General features: G+C 45.2%; 1 protein-coding gene across 4 annotated transcripts in view; it reads right to left on the reverse strand.

Moving 5' to 3' along the window:
- Nucleotides 1-21739, reverse strand: part of FNDC1 (fibronectin type III domain containing 1) — a 109143-nt gene that overhangs the window by 57179 nt on the left and 30225 nt on the right. For 3 of the 4 annotated variants that reach the window (XM_037741826.1, XM_017538261.2, XM_037741823.1), the window contains 3 exons: nucleotides 20361-20447; nucleotides 19870-19938; nucleotides 5385-5591 (listed from right to left, as the gene is read on the reverse strand). In XM_037741826.1, coding sequence (XP_037597754.1) covers nucleotides 5385-5591; nucleotides 19870-19938; nucleotides 20361-20447 — 363 coding nt within the window. The remainder of the gene's footprint in view (nucleotides 1-5384; nucleotides 5592-19869; nucleotides 19939-20360; nucleotides 20448-21739) is intronic. The other variant, XM_037741818.1, reaches the window with a different exon arrangement.

Genomic DNA, 21739 nt, shown 5'->3' on the forward strand with positions numbered 1-21739 from the left:
AAAAAAAAAAAATGAGGCAATCTGGCCTATTTCTAGTACTGATAGTTATATTATCAGGTAGGACCTAGGTAAGTTAACAGAGGTGACACTAAGATTCTAAGGGGAGCTAAGAGCACACGTCTCCTTCAGGCACTGCACACGTTCAGATGGCAGCAGGAAATCGCCCTTTTTTCTCTACAATCATGTCGTGCTAAACATGAAAGAAGACTTGTGTTCAAAATTCTCACACCGAGGGACTGTTTTTGGTGTGAGCTGCTGTAGAAGGATCAGAGGTTTCAAGGGAAAAGGATAATATTTGACAGTCTGCTCTCCACACAGAGAAAGTGGGTGACACTCTAGCCATAAATGAGTAAATTATTTATACAGAGGCACTCGGCACTCACCTCTTATTCCATTAGAAGATTTTAAAATGCATGTTTTATAAAAGGGAGGGAATAGTTTGTAACACGGGGATGCACAGAACATCAGACTAAGCTTCCATATGGAGGGGTCACTTCAGAGCTGTTCAGGACTCAGTGCTGTTGATGATGGAATCTCTCCAGAAATAAACAAACAAACGGCCATTCAACCTCACAGTCCAGGGACACATGTAAGTAATTAAACAGGGAAAGCAGTGTCCCATCATTTCTCAAGAACCACCAAGAAACGAATAATTTCCCACAACTGAAATTTGTATATGCCTTCAATGTATTTCTTAAAGTTCAGAGATTCTTTTTTATGTCCAGATTTCTTGATTTGCTGCACTCTTGAAACTAAACTTGGCCCAAAATTATCATTAAGAAAAAGTTGTATTCGGCACGGCAGTAAACACAATGACAGCTCTCCCTGTGCTGAGCTTCTCACATGCACTTCTTCACTGAGTCTTAACAAAGCCCCATGCAGAAGCTACTGTTGTCTTCGCTTCACAGGCAAGGAAACAGGCCCACCCAGGTCTGCGGGTGCTGAGGCCTGGCTCTCAATAACTGCTGATGAGGCCCTGGCTTCCCAGCAATCTGTCTCTACCTCATAGAAATATAATGAACATGCAATGGTGTTAGGATGCACCTCTTTCTGTGCCCCTGATTTCTGAATAAACAGGTGAAACGGGCTGGATGAGTTGGCTCATGCCTGTAAGCCCAGCACTTTGGGAGGTCAAGGTGGGTGGATCATTTGAGGTCAGGAGTTCGAGACCAGCCAGCCAACAGGGTAAAACCCTGCCTCTATTAAAAATGCAAAAATTAGCCATGCATGGTGGCAGGTGACTGTAGTCCTAGCTACTAGGGAGGGTGAGGCAGGAGAATCACTTGAATCTGGAAGGTGGAGGTTGCAGTGAGTTGAGATCGTGCTATTGCACTCCAGCCTGAGTAACCAGAGTGAGACTGGGCCACCAAAAAAAGAAAAAGAGGGGAAATGAAATTCCCAAAATGGCCCGAACATTATCAACCCAGCGACCGCAGGCACCCCCAGTCAGCGCCATCACATTTGCCCACTTCTCGACCTCAAGTGTGTGATGGATGGGGCAATGGACATGGCACAAATGTGCTCCCCAACTTCTACAGCTCCATGGTGACTTGCAGAAGGAAGTCCCTTGCTCCCTCTCAGCTCCCGTCCTGCCGTCTCCTCTCCCGCTGACAGTTCCATGGCCCCTCCAGCTGCAAGTCTTTGCCCAAACGCCACCTTCTCTGTGGCGCCTCCTTTGATGGTAGATTCAACGGTGGTGCCTCCTGGGATTGCATCTGATGCATGAGATGTCCAGTTAGACATATTCAGTGACAGAGAGTGGTTCACAGAGCAGTGCTCCACTGCAGGACCCAAGGCCCACCCCTCAGGGTTCCTTAGCATGTGACCACTCTGTGTAGTACCACGGGTTCCGCGGCCTCTCTGGTATAAACGGCTTGAAAATCCCATGCAGGATAAGTGGGTAGACAGGCTTCCCATGACACACCAGTTCCATTCCAACACTGCCCCGAGAATCCACTTCATCCCCATCATGCACCCTCTTCTCCCTGCAATGGGGCAAGCTTCCAGCAGCCCTCCTCCTCGCGGCACCTCTTAGATCATTCACGGTAGCAAGTCCAGTGCTTTTTATGTATGAAAATTTAAGAGCTAACACATTTTACCAGAAGCCCAAGGGGCTGCCCTGTCCACCCAAGTGGGGACCAGAGCCCACCCCTTACCTCAGGTCCAATATTTCCTCACGTACAGGCAGCAAAAAACATCCTTCTAGTATGCTCAAGTGAGTCAGCGGTTCACTACTGAAGAAATAAAATTTAAAAAAAAAAAAAAAAAAAAAAAAAAAAAAAAAAAAAAAAAAAAAAAAAAAAAAAAAAAAAAAAAAAAAAAAAAAAAAAAAAAAAAAAAAAAAAAAAAAAAAAACAGATCCAGCCAGTTGAAAAATTCGTTTATGCTAAATGACACTTTGGTGTGCGCTGTCCCAGAAAGGCTCAGAACAAAGCAATCTGTCTGTTTAAACAAAGCTCCCTTACAGCAGTGGAAATGCAAAACCCGGGACAACACTCTCCCGCTGATCTGCGTGCAGGGTAGAATTTGGCCTGCTCACCAAAGTAGAGCCCGCTTACCTGTGTGTGAGTGGCTCAGGAAGGAATGACTCAAGGGCATACAAATTAGTCTGCAGCGTCAGGAGCTTGAGTCTCTAATTCAAGGTCTTGTTGCTAATACTACAGTCATACTTGACAAAGCACGTCCAGCCTGAATTTCTCCTTTTGCTTTCTGCACTTCCTTGGCATTTCACGTGCCACTGCAGCAGAAGGGTAGCTGGTCGCCTTTTTGCTTAAATAGGTCTGGAGTCCGTACTCGGGGCTGGCTTTGATGCTGTGCCTGGCTCTCGGCTGCCTATGCCACCATGTGGAGACCACGCAAAGACACAGAACACCATGCGGCCAGCCTGTGCCTGGAACACCCACCAGGCAGCAGAGCTCCTCCAAGACAGTCTTCAGCAGGTGGCTGAACAGCAGCAAACAGAACAGGGATGTCCTAGGCTGTATCGGGGAAGGGATTGGATGTGACCATCCACCCAATGTCTCCACCAGACCAGATCCAAACTGCTGATATGCGGGGTAGAATTTGGCTGGCATCACCAAAGTAGAGCCAGCTTACCTGTGCCCAGGTAGCTGGCCTCAGAGGTCCTGAAGAGCACAGAACTGCTCCGAAATGAATGGCTGTGCCTTCTGCAGAGGAAGGTGCTCTCAGAGCGCTGAGGAGTGTGGGCTCGCCAGGATTCTGTCCAAGCCCGTGTTCTGTTTCCACGCAGTGGCTTCCTGCCTCGGGCTGTTTCCTGCGCCCCCGTCCCTCTCTGCACACTCCGCAGCTCTCCTCCCAGGCAAATCTACTCTCTCCTCCTTTCCCACTCCCTTGTCTGGTCTCCCCATCTCAATCTCACTGTCTGCCCATCCCTCTCCTTGTCTGAGGATTTTACCTTTTAAAGCTAAGTAGACCCCAAGCAATGGGTGTCAGGCTGCTGTCTTAGCAGCGCCTCCCCACAGAGCACACGCACCTGCCCCACTGTGCCCACCTCCTGCTTCCACACCATGGGGCAGGAAGCTGAGACGCCTGCCTACAGGCAAGGGAAGAGACCCCTCCAGGCAAAGGAAAAAGCCCCTCCAGGTAGAAGAGATCCCTCCAGGGAAGGAAAGACACTTCTACAGATATAGAAAGACACCCCTACAGGTAAGGAAAGAGAGCCCAGGTCTTGCTGGAGTCTTCCAGAGGGCCCAATAAATCACGTCCTTTTCCTTGCTTGAGTACTGAACTGATTAGGAAATGCCAGCACAGCCAATTGTGGGGGCTGAAAGCCTTATGACAGTGGTAAGAAGCAAGTTGGAGAATATGGGGCAAGTGTACTTTACACGAAACCCAGAATTAGGCTCTCCACCCAAGCATCCCTGGGTCCCGCGTGCGCTCTCTACGGCCCACCTTCCCCACGAGGGGCAGAGAAGAAGGGGCCCAGCCATGCTTACCCCATGCTCCTTCCAACTCACCTGTGAGAGAACCAGGGAGCAGGGGTGAGACAGCTCTTGCACTGTCTCCGCAGGCAGAAGCATTAGGCCTGAGGGATGAGTGTGCCCCTCAGAGCCAGGCCTATGCCCGATACCCAGGCTTATGGATGAATAAGGCCTTCAAAGATCAGGACTCCCTCCAGGCCAGAACGAGCAAAGGTTTCCATCAGCATTCCCTGGCCAGTGCTTCCTTTACCCAGTAAGGGGTTGGAAAAAAGGGAGGATGCCCTGAGTGATGGTTAATACTGAGTGTCAACTTGATTGGATTAAAGGATACAAAGTATTGGCCAGGCGCGACGGCTCATGCCTGTAATCCCAGCACTTTGGGAGGCTGAGGTGGGTGATTCACCTGAGGTCAGGAGTTCGAGACCAGCCTGGCTAACATGGTGAAGTCAATCCCATCTCTACTAAAAACACAAAAATCGGCCGGGTGTGGTGGCAATGCCTATAATCCCAGCTACTTGGAAGGTGGAGGCAGGAGAATCTCTTGAATCTGGGAGGTAGATGTTGCAGTGAGCCAAGGTCATGCCACAGCAATCCAGCCGGGGCAACAGAGTGAGGCTCTGTCTCAGGAAAAAAAAAAAAGATACAAAGCATTGATCCTGGGTATGTCTGTGAGGGTGTTGCCAAAAGATTAACATTTTAGTCAGTGGGCTGGGAAAGGCAGATCCACACTTAATCTGGGTGGGAACAATCTAATCAACCCGCCAGTGCAGCTAGAATATAAGCAGGCAGATAAATACGAAGAGAGACACTGGCCTAGCCACCCAGCCTACATTTTTCTCCCGTGCTGGATGCTTCCTGCCCTCAAACATCAGACTCCAAGTTCTTCAGTTTTGGAACCTGGACTGGCTCTCCTTGCTCCTCAGTCTGCAGACGGACTATTGTGGGATCTTGTGATTATGTGAGTTAATAAACGTTATATATATTCCATTCTTTCTGCCTATTCCATTCATTCTCTAGAGAACTCTGAATACTCCAGGCTAACTTACAGCTTCACTCGGCTACCATGTTTCATCTTAACGGGACCCAAGGCCCAGTGTCCTAAAATTCTAAGACAAAGCTTCAAAGAACAAAATGACAAAAACAGTCAAGATGACAAGATTAGCCCTAAGTCCAGGAAAATGGCCTGACTCAAGGACTCTGTGCTGTTGGGTCAGGAAGCCACTGACTGGCACTAGGGAGGCAGCCTGGAGCTGCCACTAACAAAAGGTTAAATGATGACGTCCAGGATGGGCATGGAGGAAACCGTAGAGATTCAAATCATTCTAACACCTGGCAAGTGGACGTTCCAACCAAAACACAATGCTCTTCATGAATGAGCTTCTAAATATTGAAATGATCCCAAAGACCAGAGGAACACTGAATACCAATGCATATGAAACTCACCTAGCTTTTTAATTTCGTGTGTCCGCTCATCTCTCGTCAGTGGAACATAGTTCATCTTCCGGCCACTCTCCCCGTAGCCCAGGAGAAAGCCTCGTGATCTGCGTGGACTCTTGGCTCCAGACAGGCGGGGCGCCTTCCACGCAACGGACAGCCTGTCATCTGAGGACCGGACACGCACACGCAAGGGCTTGTTGGGCACTTCCTTTTCTTAAAGAGGGCAGGACACAGAAGTGGTTATACAGTAGCCCACTTGGGGTTTGCCATCACGCACATGAGGTCTCCAAACGCTGGGCCTCAACAATGAGCTGCTGACTTCAAACGCACATTTTTTGGTAACTAATTCTAATAAGGACATTTTCCCCCCAAGGGTCGCAACACTCTATCCACTTATTCCTCCCACATTTCATACCAAAAGGTCTCAAGAAATTTAAAAATTCCATGTTGTGAGACCACCCACCAGAAATCTTGGATGTTTTACAATGTCCCTTTTTATCTATTTCCTTTTGTCCCCTTTAGGCCAAAACTGTATATTCCCTGGCAAGAGCTAAAGGTCACTATAAAAATATAGCAGAGCGACATTATGTGCTATTTAAAACTCTCCTCCAGAAAGCTTTTTCACTGTGATGCTGAAAAGATGGGCTTTCCTTGCCTTCACAATGAATCACTAACTGATTTCTATTTTGGGTCTTAATGTTTCTTCCATGTCTAAGTCTTGCTCCTCTAGACAAAGCCTGGTCATGCTACACCATCCCTGCTGTCCTCAATGTCTGTTTTGTTTTTTTGTTTTTTCTTGCTACATCAATCAATTTTGAGAAATCCTCTTGCTAAGCCAATTAATCTTAAAAAATGTTCTCACTGTGAACTTTCTCAAAGCAGTGCATTCTGGTGGTCAATACTTAGTGCTTAAAATGTGCTTTTATATCAAGTAGGAGCTGGTATATTTGGAAACAAGGGTTATAGATCATGTGACTACCACCTTCCCTCTCTTAGAATATGCGACTGACCATGGTCTTAGCCCTCCTTTGGGGATCCAGTTAGGCTAAGGAGCACCTCTTCAGTTGTGTAAGGCAGTTTTTTCCCACGCATTCCTCCTCCACTATATACACTAACTCCATCACCAATTCTAACTGCTTTTATAGACTGGAAAATTCCCAGCTAGGCTAACATTTCAACGTTAAAGCATAAAAACAAAATCTAATATCACAAGTTAGCATGCTCTTCAGGAACACATAAATAATAACCTTTGGAGAGGCTGAAATGGCAGACACCTGGTTCCAATGTCCTGAATCTAACCCAAAGGAATATCCACTTGTAGATTAGCTGGAGCTACCCAACCAATCACTAGGCACCCCATTCCTACAGGCCACTGAGAGAACACCACGTCATGCTCAACAAATAATTTCCCCAGTAATCAAAGTAGTAATTGTTTTAAAGTTCTTTTGTTCTTGATCCAAAAGTAGAGTCAGTAAAGTGAGCAGATCTACTGAGAACACACACACAGGTCTTATGTGGGTCAGGTGAAACATAAATCATTGAGCAGAGACAGCATCCTCTGCCCTGAGCTCTGTTCCAGCCCCAAGACCTTCCCAGCCATGCATCTGGGGATAGAACCTGCTGTCCCTGCTGGGCCTTGGGGAGGATGGCAGTTCTCTGCTACAGGACAAACTGATTCTGACTTGCAATCCCTGACACTCCACAGTAATAAGCAGCAATAAAAAATTTTTAAAGGGTCTTTGAAATTTCCTGAGGTGGAGGATTCCCTGAGGAGTCAGGAGTTCCAAGGACAAGAAGCCTGGATGCAGATGGCACAGCTTGTTGCCTGCAGTGACTGCTGGCGGCTCTATCCTGAACCATGCCAGGTTCGCTAAACACAAGCCACACAGCCCAACAGCAGGGACAGAGGCTTCCTGCTCACTGCACATGCTTCTGCCTTCCAGGCTCTGGCCTTGCTATCCATCCTAGAACGAGACCAGGCCCACTGAACAGCCTCGGGCACAGGGCTGAGGCTGGCTCTTGCAATCCCCCTATTTTACGGAATGTTATGGTCTGCAGCAAGCTCTCACATGGTTTATCCAGTGGTCTCTACAACAGCTCCAAGGTAAGTAGGATAAATGTCATCATCCCCCTGAGAAAACTGTGGCTCACAGAGGGGAGGCGGTAGCTGACGGACGGTCATATAGTTGTGTAGGGCCAGGCAGGGACCTGAGCTCAACCATTCTGACTCCCAGTTCCATCCCCTTTCCACAATGCCCCTTTCATTTAAACTCCCCTTATCCCATGGGCCATCCCCACAACCTCCCAACCTCTTCTAATGAATGTGAAACTAGGGTTTTGAACCAACCAGCTCCCTTCAGAGTATAAACACACTACTGCCTTGCCCAGTAGGCACTACATATAACAAAACAGTATTCTCGGCAGGTAGCAGATGGACAAGAGATGGACTGTCACCAAAGCCCCCCGGGGAGGACTGTGCCCTAGACAACATGGCGCTCGCTGTCTATGCAAAAACCAGAGTGAAGTGAGAATGTCCTCCCTCTAAACACAATTGTCTCTCTTCCAAATCTTTGAGTTTAGAAAAACCAACCCCATTTTTTTCAAGTATTTTGAAAATTTCCTTTCTTTAATATTCTGGGTTATATATACCATCAAACATCTTTTATAGATCATCTGGTAATCCTCTTTTAAACTGATGTGCACATTAAGAAAACTAGCCATATGGTTCAAATTCATCTGCAATTAAATTATTTAAGTATTTTCTCTGGGCTGTATGTGATAGCCTCACCAAAGCCTTCTGAAATTCTCTAACAAATCTCTGTAAGTCTTTTATCTTGAAAACAGGAAGTCACAACTACCAAGGGTACTGGAGCCCGCATCCGCCAGCTCTGAATGCACTTCAAACCTGGTGGGACACATTCCCTCAACTGCTCTTGATACAACAGAATCAGGTTACTTGCACTCAGAACCGGCTGTTAACAGAAGATCTGCAGCAACTAATTACATGTCACCCACTTGGCAGTTCCCCTGGGTGAAACAATTACCATCATCGGATTGCAGTAGACCTCAGAAACCAGACAAGATTCGAGTATTTCTCCTGATGTGTGCCACATGCCAATTGGCAGACATTCTGAAGTTGTACAGAATCAACATCTCTTCTTTTTATGAAGAAAAAAACTCTAAAATTCAAGACGATGTTTTACCCATTCTATACTAGCTAAACTTGGTAGCTTCTGGAGTGGGCTTACACAGGCTCTGAAGTCAAAGTGAATTGAATCTATTATGGGCTATGTGGCTTAGACTTCTTTCTGCACTTCAGTTCCTTCTGTAAAATAGTGCACAGCACGTGGGCTTTTTAATATAACCATGTGAAGCATTCTGTGCCATACCTGGCATATGCTGCAGTAAGCACACTAGTTGTCTTTGTGGCCCTAACAAAAATGAATTCCCTCATTTGTTAGATTCACTATCTGAGTGGGTAGCCCCTTTCAGAATGGGAGCTGTAAATGAGCTTACCACCATGCCCTGCATACAGGGGCACTAAAAAAAAGTGTTTCAAACAACCAAATGTAAGCAAAAGAGAGGGCTTATTGCCAATGACCCTTTACATTGAAAATCTTTTCAAAAATGAGGCTGCCTATAGCCAGATGAAGAACATTATTCATCATCTTCATCAACATCTAGCAATTATCAGTGACTCCAAGTCCCACTCTTCATTGGTGTAAAATGCATGACCGCAGCTGTCTGGTAGTGACTTTCTCTTGGCCCAGGACTCACCAAGGTGAGGTTTCCACATGCTCACTTCCAAGAAAAGGTGAGGTTTCACTCCATCTGCAGCCTCGAAGAGCCACAGTTTGTCTGGTTTGTCCCACTGACCAACCTAACATCCCACTGCACTGACCACCAGCTTCACAAAGATAGCCCTGATTCCTCTCCCCGTGGCCTGAAAGAGCAGGCCTGGATGCTCACAAGTCTTCAAATACCCTCCTCACCCCAGGCAGCTCCCCACCATCCCCAGCACCAGTCTCCAGTACAACTGTGGACACCAATCTGCAGGCGGAGCGGGGGGTGAGGGGGTGTCCAGCCGTTTAGGCCAGAGCCATGGTGCTCAAAGTTCAATGTGCACCAGAAGCACTTGGCCAGGTGCAAACACGCCCCAGCATCCCATCTCCATCAGGACCAAGCCTTCTGCACACTCTTGATGAAGAAGTTTGATAAGGAAAAGGTGAGAAGCCTGAGAGGAAGAAGAAAGACAGGCAGGGAAAAGGGAGGGAATGTGTATCCAGGAGCAGTAATAGCCAGATGGGGGCAGGACATCAGCTTTGCTGGCCACACTCTGCATGTGAACTCCCTGGCCCCAGCTCAGGCCCAGGGCTAGTGCTGCCTGGCATCTCCAAGGTCGGTCAGTGCCAGCAAAGGCATCCCCAGCCTGCATCCGCCACAGGCTCGTTCTTCCTGTGCAAGTTCTAACACATAACCTTCCGAAATGCCTTTGAGTTGATTTCCAGTTCTCCTTTCTACATACCCAATATTTGCAATACTTACTGTAAAGTCCCTCTTTAATGCCATATTTTCTCTCTCATAAACAGCCTCAATACGTGTAACTATTCACTGGTTTTCTGTGATATTTGGATAGGCCCAGCTAGTTAACACGAAGGAGAAGGGGCACTTGGCAGCCATCCTTGAAGTCACCCAATCGCACCCCATTTACTGATCAAAGAATTGAAGCTCAGAAAGGCTAAGGGAATAACTCAAAACCAGAAGGCAGGAGGCTGAAGCCAGCATTGGCACCCCCGTCTGTCTGATCTGTAGCCCTAGCTCTCTCCGTGGCAGCTCTTGTTGAGAAGCTCATGGTGGTTGCAGAGTTGGTGTCACCAGTAGCCATGAGAGGCACAAGCATCACACCTGCTCTGGACGAAGGTCCTCTTGGTGCCTCCAAACCCTACTGGTGAAGGATGTGGTGGGCAGCACCAGGTTGCCCTGGCAAGACATGCATGTGCCCCACTTACAGAGAAGCTAGCACAGTTCCCAAGGACCTTACTGCTCTTTCAGGGGATGTCAGTGCCATCTGTCCCATCAAAATCTGCTCATTGCACTATTCCTCTTAAATGCGTAAGTACCTAGTGCTCTGGGAAAGACCCTTGATGAAGAGTCAAGCACCTAGCCAGCACACTAAGGACCTGCTTCCTTCAGAGATGCCAGAGGAGCGCCCCATGGCCAACCCCTGCAGTCAGTAAACTCTTGCTGCATTTTCAGGTATTGGGAGAAGAGAAGAAGTCTTAAAAGCAAGGGGGAAAAAAGGTGAAAAAGGGAAAAGAAAAAGAAAGAGGAAAGACCTTAATCTCCCCTGAACTGATCAATGCCAATTACTAATGGCATGGATCGTGGAAGCCCAAAGAACATTGTGAAGCATGTACACTAACTTTCTAAACAAACCAGACAACATAACCATCTTCAGTTCCAGATTTTTGCTGCCCACAGCAAGTGTCAAATATTTCAGAGACTCTGGTTTCCTGCTTTCCAGGATCCTGAATGACATCCTGGGTGTCATCAAATAAGGAAGTCCCAGGAAATGCCACTTGATATGAGTAAAGAAAGGGATGTTGCTGTCTGATGCTGGTGCAAGGCTGCCGGCATCTGTCTTCCCAAGTGTGGTACCCTAAATCCATCAGGACTGTCTCAGATGCAAAGCAAACTCTTCAAGTCATCCTGGGGCCACTCCATTTCGAAGGATTTCAAAGAGTACGTGTTGTCTGTTTCACAGAAGTGCTGAACCACTCTACCACTCAACTAAACTTTCTTCTAACTTCTCACCAAAGTTTATCTAACAGCAGAGAGAATGAACCCCTCCCCAGAAGCCTGGAGCCTGGAAATTCATTCCTAATCTTCATTTTCATCTCAAAATTGCATTTACATTTTATAGACTGCTCCATGATATTTTGGTGCTTGTTTTAAAATTAAAAATAACATTTTGAATGCCTGGCCATCGGGAAAATTCTTCCTGTTGGATGTGGCCCATTGACCTTACACCTTCCTGGAATCTTGGCAGCATCATGTTCTCCCAAGTTCTGGGGACCCCAGTTTGAGAAGCCCTGAGAATCACTGGTATGACAGTGGCTTCCAGATGTCACCCAGAAATGTCAGTCAGTAGCTGACTTTGGTACTGACCCTAGTAGAGTGCTATGAATGTCAATAAAAACGACTTGGTGCCGTCAGTTTCACGGTAGAGGGCTGAGGCTGTGCTGTGCTCCAGAATGCCAGGTGGCCCTGAGACACTCGTTATCTGCTGCATTAGTGACATTGCAGAGCCCTACACAGGATGGCCGTGAAGCCCTTGCCACGACCATAAGAATTAGGAGGTTCTACAGTTGCTTGCATGGATATGGCTCTCAATTTGTACAGGTCATAAGCATTTTGAGGAGAATCTTTCTCTTTTCCTACCACTGTGTAGGCAAGGCTAGGGTCTCTGTGACCCATTTGTGACTGGCTTCTCTCCAGACCCAGAAGACCAATACCAGTTGCTGTCCTCAGCCATCTCATGGTTCTGATGTAGACATCGCTGTGCCATCTGCAACAGCAGCTTGGGGTCAGCCCTACCCTGAGCCTGGCTCACTCAGTCCCCATCCTCAGCCCAATCCCCACCAACACAGTGTGGAAGGATCACGCAGCTTCTCTGGGAGACCAGCTATGAAAGTTTCCTCCGTTATTGGTATGGGTGTATGCTTTACTTTTCAGCCACTCCCACAGAGGATTCATGAGGGCCACAGAGAACAAAGAAAGCAATAATCCTTTGCTGATCTTAATGGCTGGAATGCAGACATCTGACATTTCTGGACGCCTACAGTATAACACAGAGATGGCCTCGTAGCCTATAAGCAAAGAGGAGTGTTCAATATTCTAGAGAAAACTAGACCTCAGTTCAAAAGGTTTCAATTTGTCGGGAGTTGTTTGTTTTAGTTTAAAGTTCTATATTTGTTTTCTTTGGGAATAACACAGTTGTTTTCTGGCAATCAAAGACCTTGTTTTGTTGAACGGCTATTGGTTACTTCAATTTTTAACTGGTCTCCAACACACACCCACATTTGCTTCACTTGCAAATGAAAGATCCAATTATAATATATGAGCAGGTTGATCACTTTAAAAAGAAAGTGCTTCATTTCAGGACTAATATCTGAATTTGCAAGGATCTGCTTTCCCCCTCAAGGTATCACAGACCCACACCTGCCCTCTTTTTCTCCCAGACATCGGAGAAAAGCCCAGCTATCAATCAGAAAGCAGCATCTGAACCCCAAGATGCTGGCCTCATCAGAAGTATTAGCTTTTATTAAACTACCACAGGTTCTTCCAGGACTTGAAGGCAAGCACTTCATGCAAGGCCACTCAGGCAGGGACCACACATCTTCCAGCTTCCCAGAGCCCCCACCCCTGCCACTCATCAGCCTCTGAAATAAGCACACACCCTGATGTCTTAAGAAAGGGTCTCACCCCCACTGCTATGTCCTCACATGAAATGCCTGTGGTTTCAGCTGAAAGGTAGGAGAAGGCTGCTCCCAGTCATCATCTTTTCTGGCCAGCTAGCTCCTTTCAACCTCCATCCCAAGGCATTTCTGCAGGGGGTGCCAGCACAGACTCCTGAGGCCTTTGCTCCTCCCCTGGGACATCTGGCTAAATGGAGTCAAACAGCTCCACACACAAATCTGTCTCCCACGTCTTTACTACCTACGGAATGGGCTCTACAATTAGCAAAGTCTAGCTATATTTTAACATGAGAGGCGGCTTTGAAATGAACACTCGGATAAAGAGAACTGAGCCCTTAGGACGGAAGGGCAGTGCTTCCTTGGGAGGGAGCAGTGAACAGGCAACCTCACCGCCCCTGGGTCTGGCTGTGCAAACACCTCATCTTCACAGACCAGCCAGCCCAAATAATTCCAGTCTACAGATGCACAGTTTTTTTTTTTTTTGCCCAGACCCTCAAAGTGGAAAAAGGCAAGACAGAACCTCTGACTAAAGTTAGCACCAATCTGAGTTCAACCAACTCGCTTGCCCAGAACCCCCCGAATCAACACTGAACTAGGCAGAGGTGACCCCGATCTTCTCACAGGCACCTCTGCGACATCCAAGCCCTAGCTTCTGTCAACACTCTTGTCAATGCTCACCCCTCTACCAAGCACAGGTACGGGGCAGAAGCAACTTCCAAATGCATTTCCGCTGAATAAACGTCTCCTGAGCACCCATTGTGCAATTGTCCCAGGCTCTGGAGAAACGAAAATGAGTACATCAAAGCACTCTGCCCTTGAGGAGCTCACCATCCAGGCCATGGACCAGAAACTTTTGCCCAGTGAACTGCACACTAAATAAAACTAATAATTGCATGAGAAAGCTACTGCGAAAATAATGCCACAGACATTATTCATTCCCCATTGGCCAAAGACTTTGATTGAAATTTGTATGTGGAAAGAAGGCAGTCTTTGGTCTGTAATTAATTCCATGATTTTGAATTGGGGTACATGTTAAGTATGAGTCTGGTTCACAGCAGCTTCATTACCTGGTTGCGGAATTATCTGTGAAGCCCTTGCTTTGCCTATTGGTTTACTGTGCCAGCACCCTTTTCACTGAGTGCCAATGACACATGTCAGTTTAAATAAGTTGGCATGGCCAGCTCCACTGGTTCATTCGGCAGAATTCTGCCATTGCAAACAGAGGAGAGGGCACCCAACAAGAGGGTCCTTGGAGAGGTGCTTTCCAGCATATCACTGGGGACAAGTCTTTCTTCTGTGCACCTTTGGTATGTTAAGGTACATTCTCAAAATGCAGAAATTACAGTTCAGCATTTCTTCTTTCACTACTGTGACTTTTGAATGCACTGACCTAAAACATCCAAAGTAGGGTAAAGAAATAGGAAAACAGCCGTTTGTTCAGTATGACAAATGGTTTTCTACTGCTCACAAAGCTTAGCATCATTCATTAAAAGTGGAATCAGTCCACTCAGCATCATAGACTCACAACATTTCAAAGCTGAAAGGAAACTTGGAACCTTAGAAAGAACTTTGGAGCCCAAGAAAGTTCTTAGAAAGGAATCTAGAAGCTTCTTGTTGAATCCCATCATTTCATAGCTAAGAAATTTGAGGTGCTGGGAAGACAGGGGTTGCTGATGGCTGAGGGCTAGTCAGAGCCAGATGAGCAGAGGTGAGCAGAGTCGAGATATTTGGTGGATTAATTATGCTCTTGAATCAATAGGTTGGGAAGAGAGCCATCTCAAGACTCTAGGTTCAGGGTTTTCAACTGCCACATCAGTCACATTTAAATAAACTGGCAAGATGATATGCCTGAAAATTGGTGCTCATTTTGATGAAATACTGACAGAAAGGGCCAAAATACATGTTCGGGGTATACATTTCCCGTCAATCTGTAGATATGCCCATGAAAAGAGTGCTAGATAAGAAATCTTTACAATGCCAAACTAGTTTTTTGTGTTTTCATAGTTTCATTGCTTTGGTGTCAAATAATTAGTTCAACAGTAAGTATCAACTCTCTGAGCCAAGCGCTGGGAGAGATCCAAAGCTGAATCCCACCCCAGAGCTGCCCTCAGGTCTACCATGCTTTCCAAGAAACTGATTAGATGAAGTCAGCCTTAAAGAGAAGGTGACAGCAGCCCTTCCTTAGAGCCAGCAGGAGGGAAGGCAGCAGTGGGGGTTCAGGAGGGAAAAGAAACGAGGGAAGCGATGTCAGCTGAAACCTGCATTCCTCCCCCGCCCCGCCCCTGCAGGGAAGCAGGAAGCAAGTCACCTGCTAGAAGTGAAAGGAGCTCAGGCCAGGAAACAGGCTGGAGCAAAGTGGTAACATTTTGGACTAGCCACTGTGGAGGAAAGAAAGGAAACTGCGTGAGTACAAACAGGAAGTTGCCAACTTTAGGAGCTCAACCTAAGAGACCTCTGTTATTTGGCCTCGACCTCTAGATGAAGGTCAAGATGTGAAGCCCAGTTATGCCAAGATTAGCATTTCTGAGACTTCAGGAAATATATACTTTCTAGCTTTTTGTTGGAATGGTCAAAAACAACCTGCAGACATAGTAAGGGGAATATTTTATTGTGAAAAAGAGAAAATTTTGTGAAGCTTTATGCACTGCGAAGAAGATTTCCCATATGCTAAATTTTATGAGTTTCATTGACATTTCTTATTATTTTCTGGAGATTTTCATTTGGAGCCTCTAATGGGAAAAGATTATTAGTAGATACTGACAGTGTATGTTCAAATACCTATTTAGTGGACAGGGAGTTCCTGTTTCCTACATGGATTTCACATTAAAGCCCTCAAAAGTTCTTTTTGTTGACTGTTTATGACTCCAGGTTTATTACACACAGCCTGGATGAAGTGAGAAAAGCCACTCAGATGAGCCAGAGCAACTCAGATCAGATCAGCATTTCATCTGTCTCACAAAGCCCAGCCCTCAGCATGGCAGACAGAGAAAGCCAGGTAGCTGGGGGTCCTGGCGGTGCCACGGGCAGAGGCAGAGGCAGCGCTCCAGCAGTGAAGCCACTGAAAGGACAGGACAACCTGCCTGTGGAGTGTGGTTAGAACGATGGGACCCAGATAAAGTGAAGAAGAAACAGGATGGTGGCAAGTTCTGGACCCTGCAGCTGGGACGGGTCTACAGATCCAAAGTCTGCGACGGTCTGAAATTAAGCTCATAACACGAGGGCATTGGGGCAGTGAGAGGATGGTGATCAGATGTGAATTCCACGATTCTAGATTTTGAAAGGGTAAACCCTGTCTCTAACTCCATGAGGGGAATGGCAGTTAGAGCCAGGAGGTGAGAATATCAAATGGGTCTCTGTCATGGATGCCTGGCATGGAGACCCACTATGCACCAAGTGCCTGAAGGTGCTGGATTTAGGGAGCAACCTGGAAGTTGGTGGGTGACCAAGATAAGGAAGGGAACAGCTGGACAACAGGTGAGTGTCACGCAGCATTCACTGGAAATGTCCGAGGAGTAATTGTGGACTCTGTGTGAACTTGAGTCCAAGCTATCATTTGTCCAAAAAAAAGCAAGCATCGTGAACTGAAATATAATGTAAAGAAAAACAAGGCAGAAATCAGACTTTGATTTCAGTACTAGGCCTAGTTTAGGCTCCAAAACTTGAGAAAAGCACAGAGGACTTGATTTTTAGAAAACCTTAAAAATTATTAAACAGATATTATCATATTCAGAACTAAACAGAATCTCACACTGTTTCCCAGATGAAGTTTGACAAAAGCTGACTAACTAGCTGCGCTGAGGCCCTAGGCTGGCAGGTAGCAGAGTGGGGACGTGCCTGTGTCCCTGTCCTGACCCCCAGGGCCTGGCCCTGCACTGCCAGGTTACCCAGATCCTGTTACAGAAAACAGTCAAAACAACTTGCAGAAGTCTGCAGAAAAGCTACATAATAGTATTCCAACACATGAACAGCGTTGTGACATCTCTTCCCTGGGGACAGAACAAGAGGATACAGATTTACATCCCAGCCAGCAGGATTCTGCATCAAGTACAAAGGAAGTTTGCCGACTGGGAGTGTGAGATGAGCAACACAGGAGGAAGCCAAAACTGCCGACCTCGTGCTGCATTCTCTCAGTCCTGTCATTTTCGGAGTCCCAGGAGGTTTCATATTTGGATGAGTGACCAGTCTGAGAATTACTTAAGTCCTCCCCAACCTCCAGGACTCTCTGGCATGGTCCTCCTCCTCCTCCCCATGTGGCTTCACCCTCACAGTCCCTCACAGTCTCAACTTGCTGCCACCGTCTCATCAGAGTCTCCCAGCCTCCCAAACTCTCATTCCCATCTGCCTATTCTATATTATAGTGCCGTTTATTTTTCAAAGAATTTATGAGTTTGTTATGGGCTTCGTTGTGTCCCTTCTGCCAAATTCATATGTTGAAGTCCTAATATCTGACCATATTCAGAAATAGGGTCTTCAAAGAGGTAAGTTAATATGAGGTCATTAGGGTGGGGCCTCAGCCAATTTGACTGGTGATCTTATAAAAAGGAAATCTGGACACACAGATACCAAGGATGCATACTCACAGAGAAAAGGCCATCCAAGGATGCAGCAAAAAGGTGGCCATCTACAAGCCAGGGAGAGAGGCCTCAGGAGAAATCAAGTATGCCAACACCGGGACCTTGAACTTCTAGACCCAATAATCAAGACAAATAAATTTGTGTTGTTTAAGCCAGCCATTCTGTGGCATTTTGTTATGGCAGCTCCAGCAAACGTATAGACTATATGCATCATTTGGGGCTATTTGTTCATCTTTCTTTCTCATTATAATGTAAGTTTCATTAAGGTCAGCCCTTGTCTATCTTGTATCTCTAGCACCTACAACTCCGCCTGGAATAAATGAATTAAATAATTAAAGTCCTATTTTTAGGTAAAGACAATTCAGTTGAGATGGCAGTAAGCCTGCAAAAGGGGGCCTTCTGGAATCAGAACTGCAGCATAAAAAAATGGATATTCCTCTAGTTTCTAATAAAACACAGGAAAGACACGAGACCCTATCAGTCGAAGCACTAAAGTGAATTCCTCTGGGCCTTACACCAGGTCCCAGTGCTAATGTCTGCATTTTTGAAGGCAAATTCCTTTCTTTGAATGAAGACAGGGAATTCTGAATACTTATTTTGTTTGGCAAGATTATCATCTATTTAACAATTTCTCAGAATAATAGCAGATCATATTTTCTAAGCCTCATCAAAAGGTTAGGTACATGGTGATCACTGATTGATAATTTCACAACAATTATGATTTTTATTAACAATGAAATGTAGTTTGTGGAGTACAATAACCTGGTATGTGCTTTCTGGATATTCCTAATTTTTTTTCAGTTCTGCTTTATATTATATGCTTCAAGTGGTTTGAGCCAGCAATTTCGTCTGATATCTTTTTTTAGTCATCATGTATGACAAATGAAACATCATGTATTATAGCAGAGTGCTTTAACCAGGGCCTACAAAGCCTCCTGCAGAGAGAAGTTCAATAATCTCACAGTACATACAACCAGTAATGAGCTGGAACACGGCTGCCTGATCTCTGGACCCCAGGGCTTCTGCTTGCTCACTCACAAAGGTTACAGACTTGTGTGCACATACACTACTAAAGAGGGCATAAGAAGTGAATTACTTCTGACAAAGCAAGAAAATCACTTGTTCTAAAGCTACTGTCATTCAAAAAACTTTATCAGGAAGGATGCATACATAAAACGCTTATTTAAAACACAAAATGTAAGATTCAAATGCAAAGCACAAACATCCATCAGTAAAAGATTCATGTGTGTCTGTTTCGGTGTGTGTCTTAAGGTGTAAACAACCTCTAAAAATAAACAACTTTTCTTCTTTTGCACACTTGCTAGGTGTAGTAATGTGTTGACCATTTGACTGTCAGTATTTGCATGGTTTGATGCCCAGCCTCCTGCTCTTCTCTCTGCTAAACCTCAGCCACTCATGTGCTCTCTGCTTTAACTCTTGCCCCAGAGCATGACTCCTAAATCCATATCTCATTCTTACTTCCCTCTTCCAACTTCCATTCTCTCTTCACAAATCATCTACAAGACATTTCCATTGCAACACCTCGTAGTCACTCGAACAAGGACACTTAGCCTCTCCCCAAAAGCCAGTTTTCCTTTCTGATTGTTTTATTCTTCTGCCCCCTTTTCATATAGCATGCACCCTTTGAAAACCACCTACACCCATCAAATCTGGTCTGAAAAGGAGATAAATGTCCTTGGTTTCATCATACTCACCTTCCTGTCAACAGTAACACCAGATTGACATATTTAAACACATAACACATGAAAATAAAACATAGCTCTTCACCATACTGCCTTTGAGATATTATTACCCAACTGTACTCTGAAATAGCTGCATTCATTTTACATTATTTTTTCATCATCAATTAAATATATTCAAGAAACACACAAGAAATGTCAACACTTTTCTCAGTAATTAAACAATATGACCAGACAACATCAACATCCAAATGAGAAAACAAACAGATACACAAATATGGAGCAGAGATGGAAGGTAGGTCATCTAACATATCACACAATATCCCAAGGTCGTAAGAAAAAAGCAAGACTTGAAGCAACATGTTAGCCCATAAAAGCCACATTTTGTGGCGGCCCCATTCATGGATTCACAGGTAGAAGAGCTATAAATATCCTGAGCTGGTCAGTACTGCCATCTCAACCACCATATTTGCCTGTGAAGAGGGCGACAATATCCCCAGATGTAGACGCAGACACCTCCCCACGTGAGAACATGAAAGAACGGTGAACAGTAAGCAACACTGGTTACAGTCTAGTTCATCAGATGCAGAACAGATAGACCAAGACTGTGGCGTGTGTTAGTTTAGCGATGGGAACTCGATGAAGGTTTGTAAGCACATGTGTGTGACGGAAGCACAACTCTCTCGCGAGACGTTGCTTCAGTGGAAACATGAATCTGACATGAAGGAGCAAGGAGTACCTGTGACGGTCTCATTAAATGGTCCTGGACCCTTAATGGGAAAACCATCAATCTTGATCCATTCACCTCCTAAATTAGGGAAATGCAACTTGATAGTTAGAAATGAGGACCATTGGGATTTCCACATTTCAGTGCATCCATAATGTGTAATTAAATGATCTTTTCAACAATCTTCAAAAGAATCTGCTCAGCCCATATTAGTGACTCGACTCCTCAGCTTTATGGACAATACATGTTTTTGGTCTTTTACACATGGTTGATTCAAAACATCTGGATGAAATGCTAATAATCTACATTAAAACTATTTTAAAAGAAAGGATAAGTCTCTTCCACTTTTCAATCTGTCAGCTTGCTATACAAGTCTAAAAAGTCCTTACTCAGAAATTATTTAATAACTCTAGATTTACTGGAAGAAGCAAGGGAAGCAAGAAGGGATGTCTCTCTCAATCTAAGTAACAACACTACAGCCTCTGATTCCAGATAAGACTTACCAGGTGGGCTTTCAGCTCTGTAAACAGGACGGCTCACTCCACTGTGGTTTTCTGCAGTAAGCAGCACAAAGTACACTACCCCCGGCTCTGAAACATATGGTTCATATCAAGCCACCGATTCAGATCTCCAAGAATGACACAGTTTCACTCACTCACCATGAATAACCATCTTCCTTATACCAGTTATAAGCAAATACAAAACTCCAAATTAAGTGACAAGCATAATGATAGATGTCTCTTTTTTAAAATTAAAATCACTAACATTCTTCTCATGCAACTAAAAACCACATGACCCAAAGAACATAAACTTTATTTTATACAAAGCACATGCTATCTGTAATAAACCTGGAGTCATAAACAGTCAACAAAAAGAGCTTTTGAGGGCTTTAATGTGAAATCCATGTAGGAAACAGGAACTCCCTGTCCACTAAATAGGTGTTTGAACATACACTGTCAGTCTCTACTAATAATCTTTCCCCATTAGAGGCTCCAAATGAAAATCTCCAGAAAATAATGAGAAATGTCAATGAAATTCATAAAATTTAACATATGGGAAATCTTCACCACAGTGCATAAATCTTCACAAAATTTTCTCTTTTTCACAATAAAATGTTCCCTTTACTGTGTCTGCAGGTTGTTTTTGACCATTCCAACAAAAAGCTAGAAAATATATATTTCCTAGAGTCTTAGAAATGCTAATCTTGACATAACTGGGCTTCACATCTTGACTTTCATCTAGGGGTCAAGGCCAAATAACAGAGGTCTCTTAGGCTGCGCTCCTACAGTTGATGGGATTGGAAAGGAAACCAAGACCCATGTTATGAGGGGAGTGCACCCTGAAAGTGCAGCTTTGCAAAGTAAAACTCTGTGAGTGCTGGGTTTCCTGACAATGAATCATTCTCTCGTGACAGGTAAGTGGGGTGCCAATTCCTTGAAGAGATGAAAGTCTGTGGGTATTTCAGGGTATGAGGTTTGGAGAGGTGAGAGTTAGTTCTGTCAAAGGTCATAATGACAATGACATTTCTCAAAGCAGGGAGCATTGCTGTAACAAAATTTCACTAGTTCTCAAACCAGAGGCCCAGGAACAAAAGCCTGGCTGACACCCTCTGGGATGTCTGCTGTGATCAAGACTGGTGTGACTTCTACCTCACTGTGGCAGGGCCTGGTGGCATTTGGGGTTTGGCATGACAGGCCAGGCTAATTGGGAAATGGCCTGGGGTCAGGCAGAATGCAAAATCATGCTTCGCCAGACACTTTCTCTCTTTACTCTGAGCTTGTTTGTATTTCAAAGACATTTAATCCACATGTGTTTGATTCCCATTCAGTTAACTCATCAGAAAGTTGTCTGGGAGATACTATTTGTTTTCTAGTGAGCTCTA

The sequence above is a fragment of the Cebus imitator genome, unplaced genomic scaffold (assembly GCF_001604975.1).
Source record: "Cebus imitator isolate Cc_AM_T3 unplaced genomic scaffold, Cebus_imitator-1.0 Scaffold6, whole genome shotgun sequence".
In the NCBI taxonomy this organism is placed as follows: Eukaryota; Metazoa; Chordata; class Mammalia; order Primates; family Cebidae; genus Cebus; species Cebus imitator.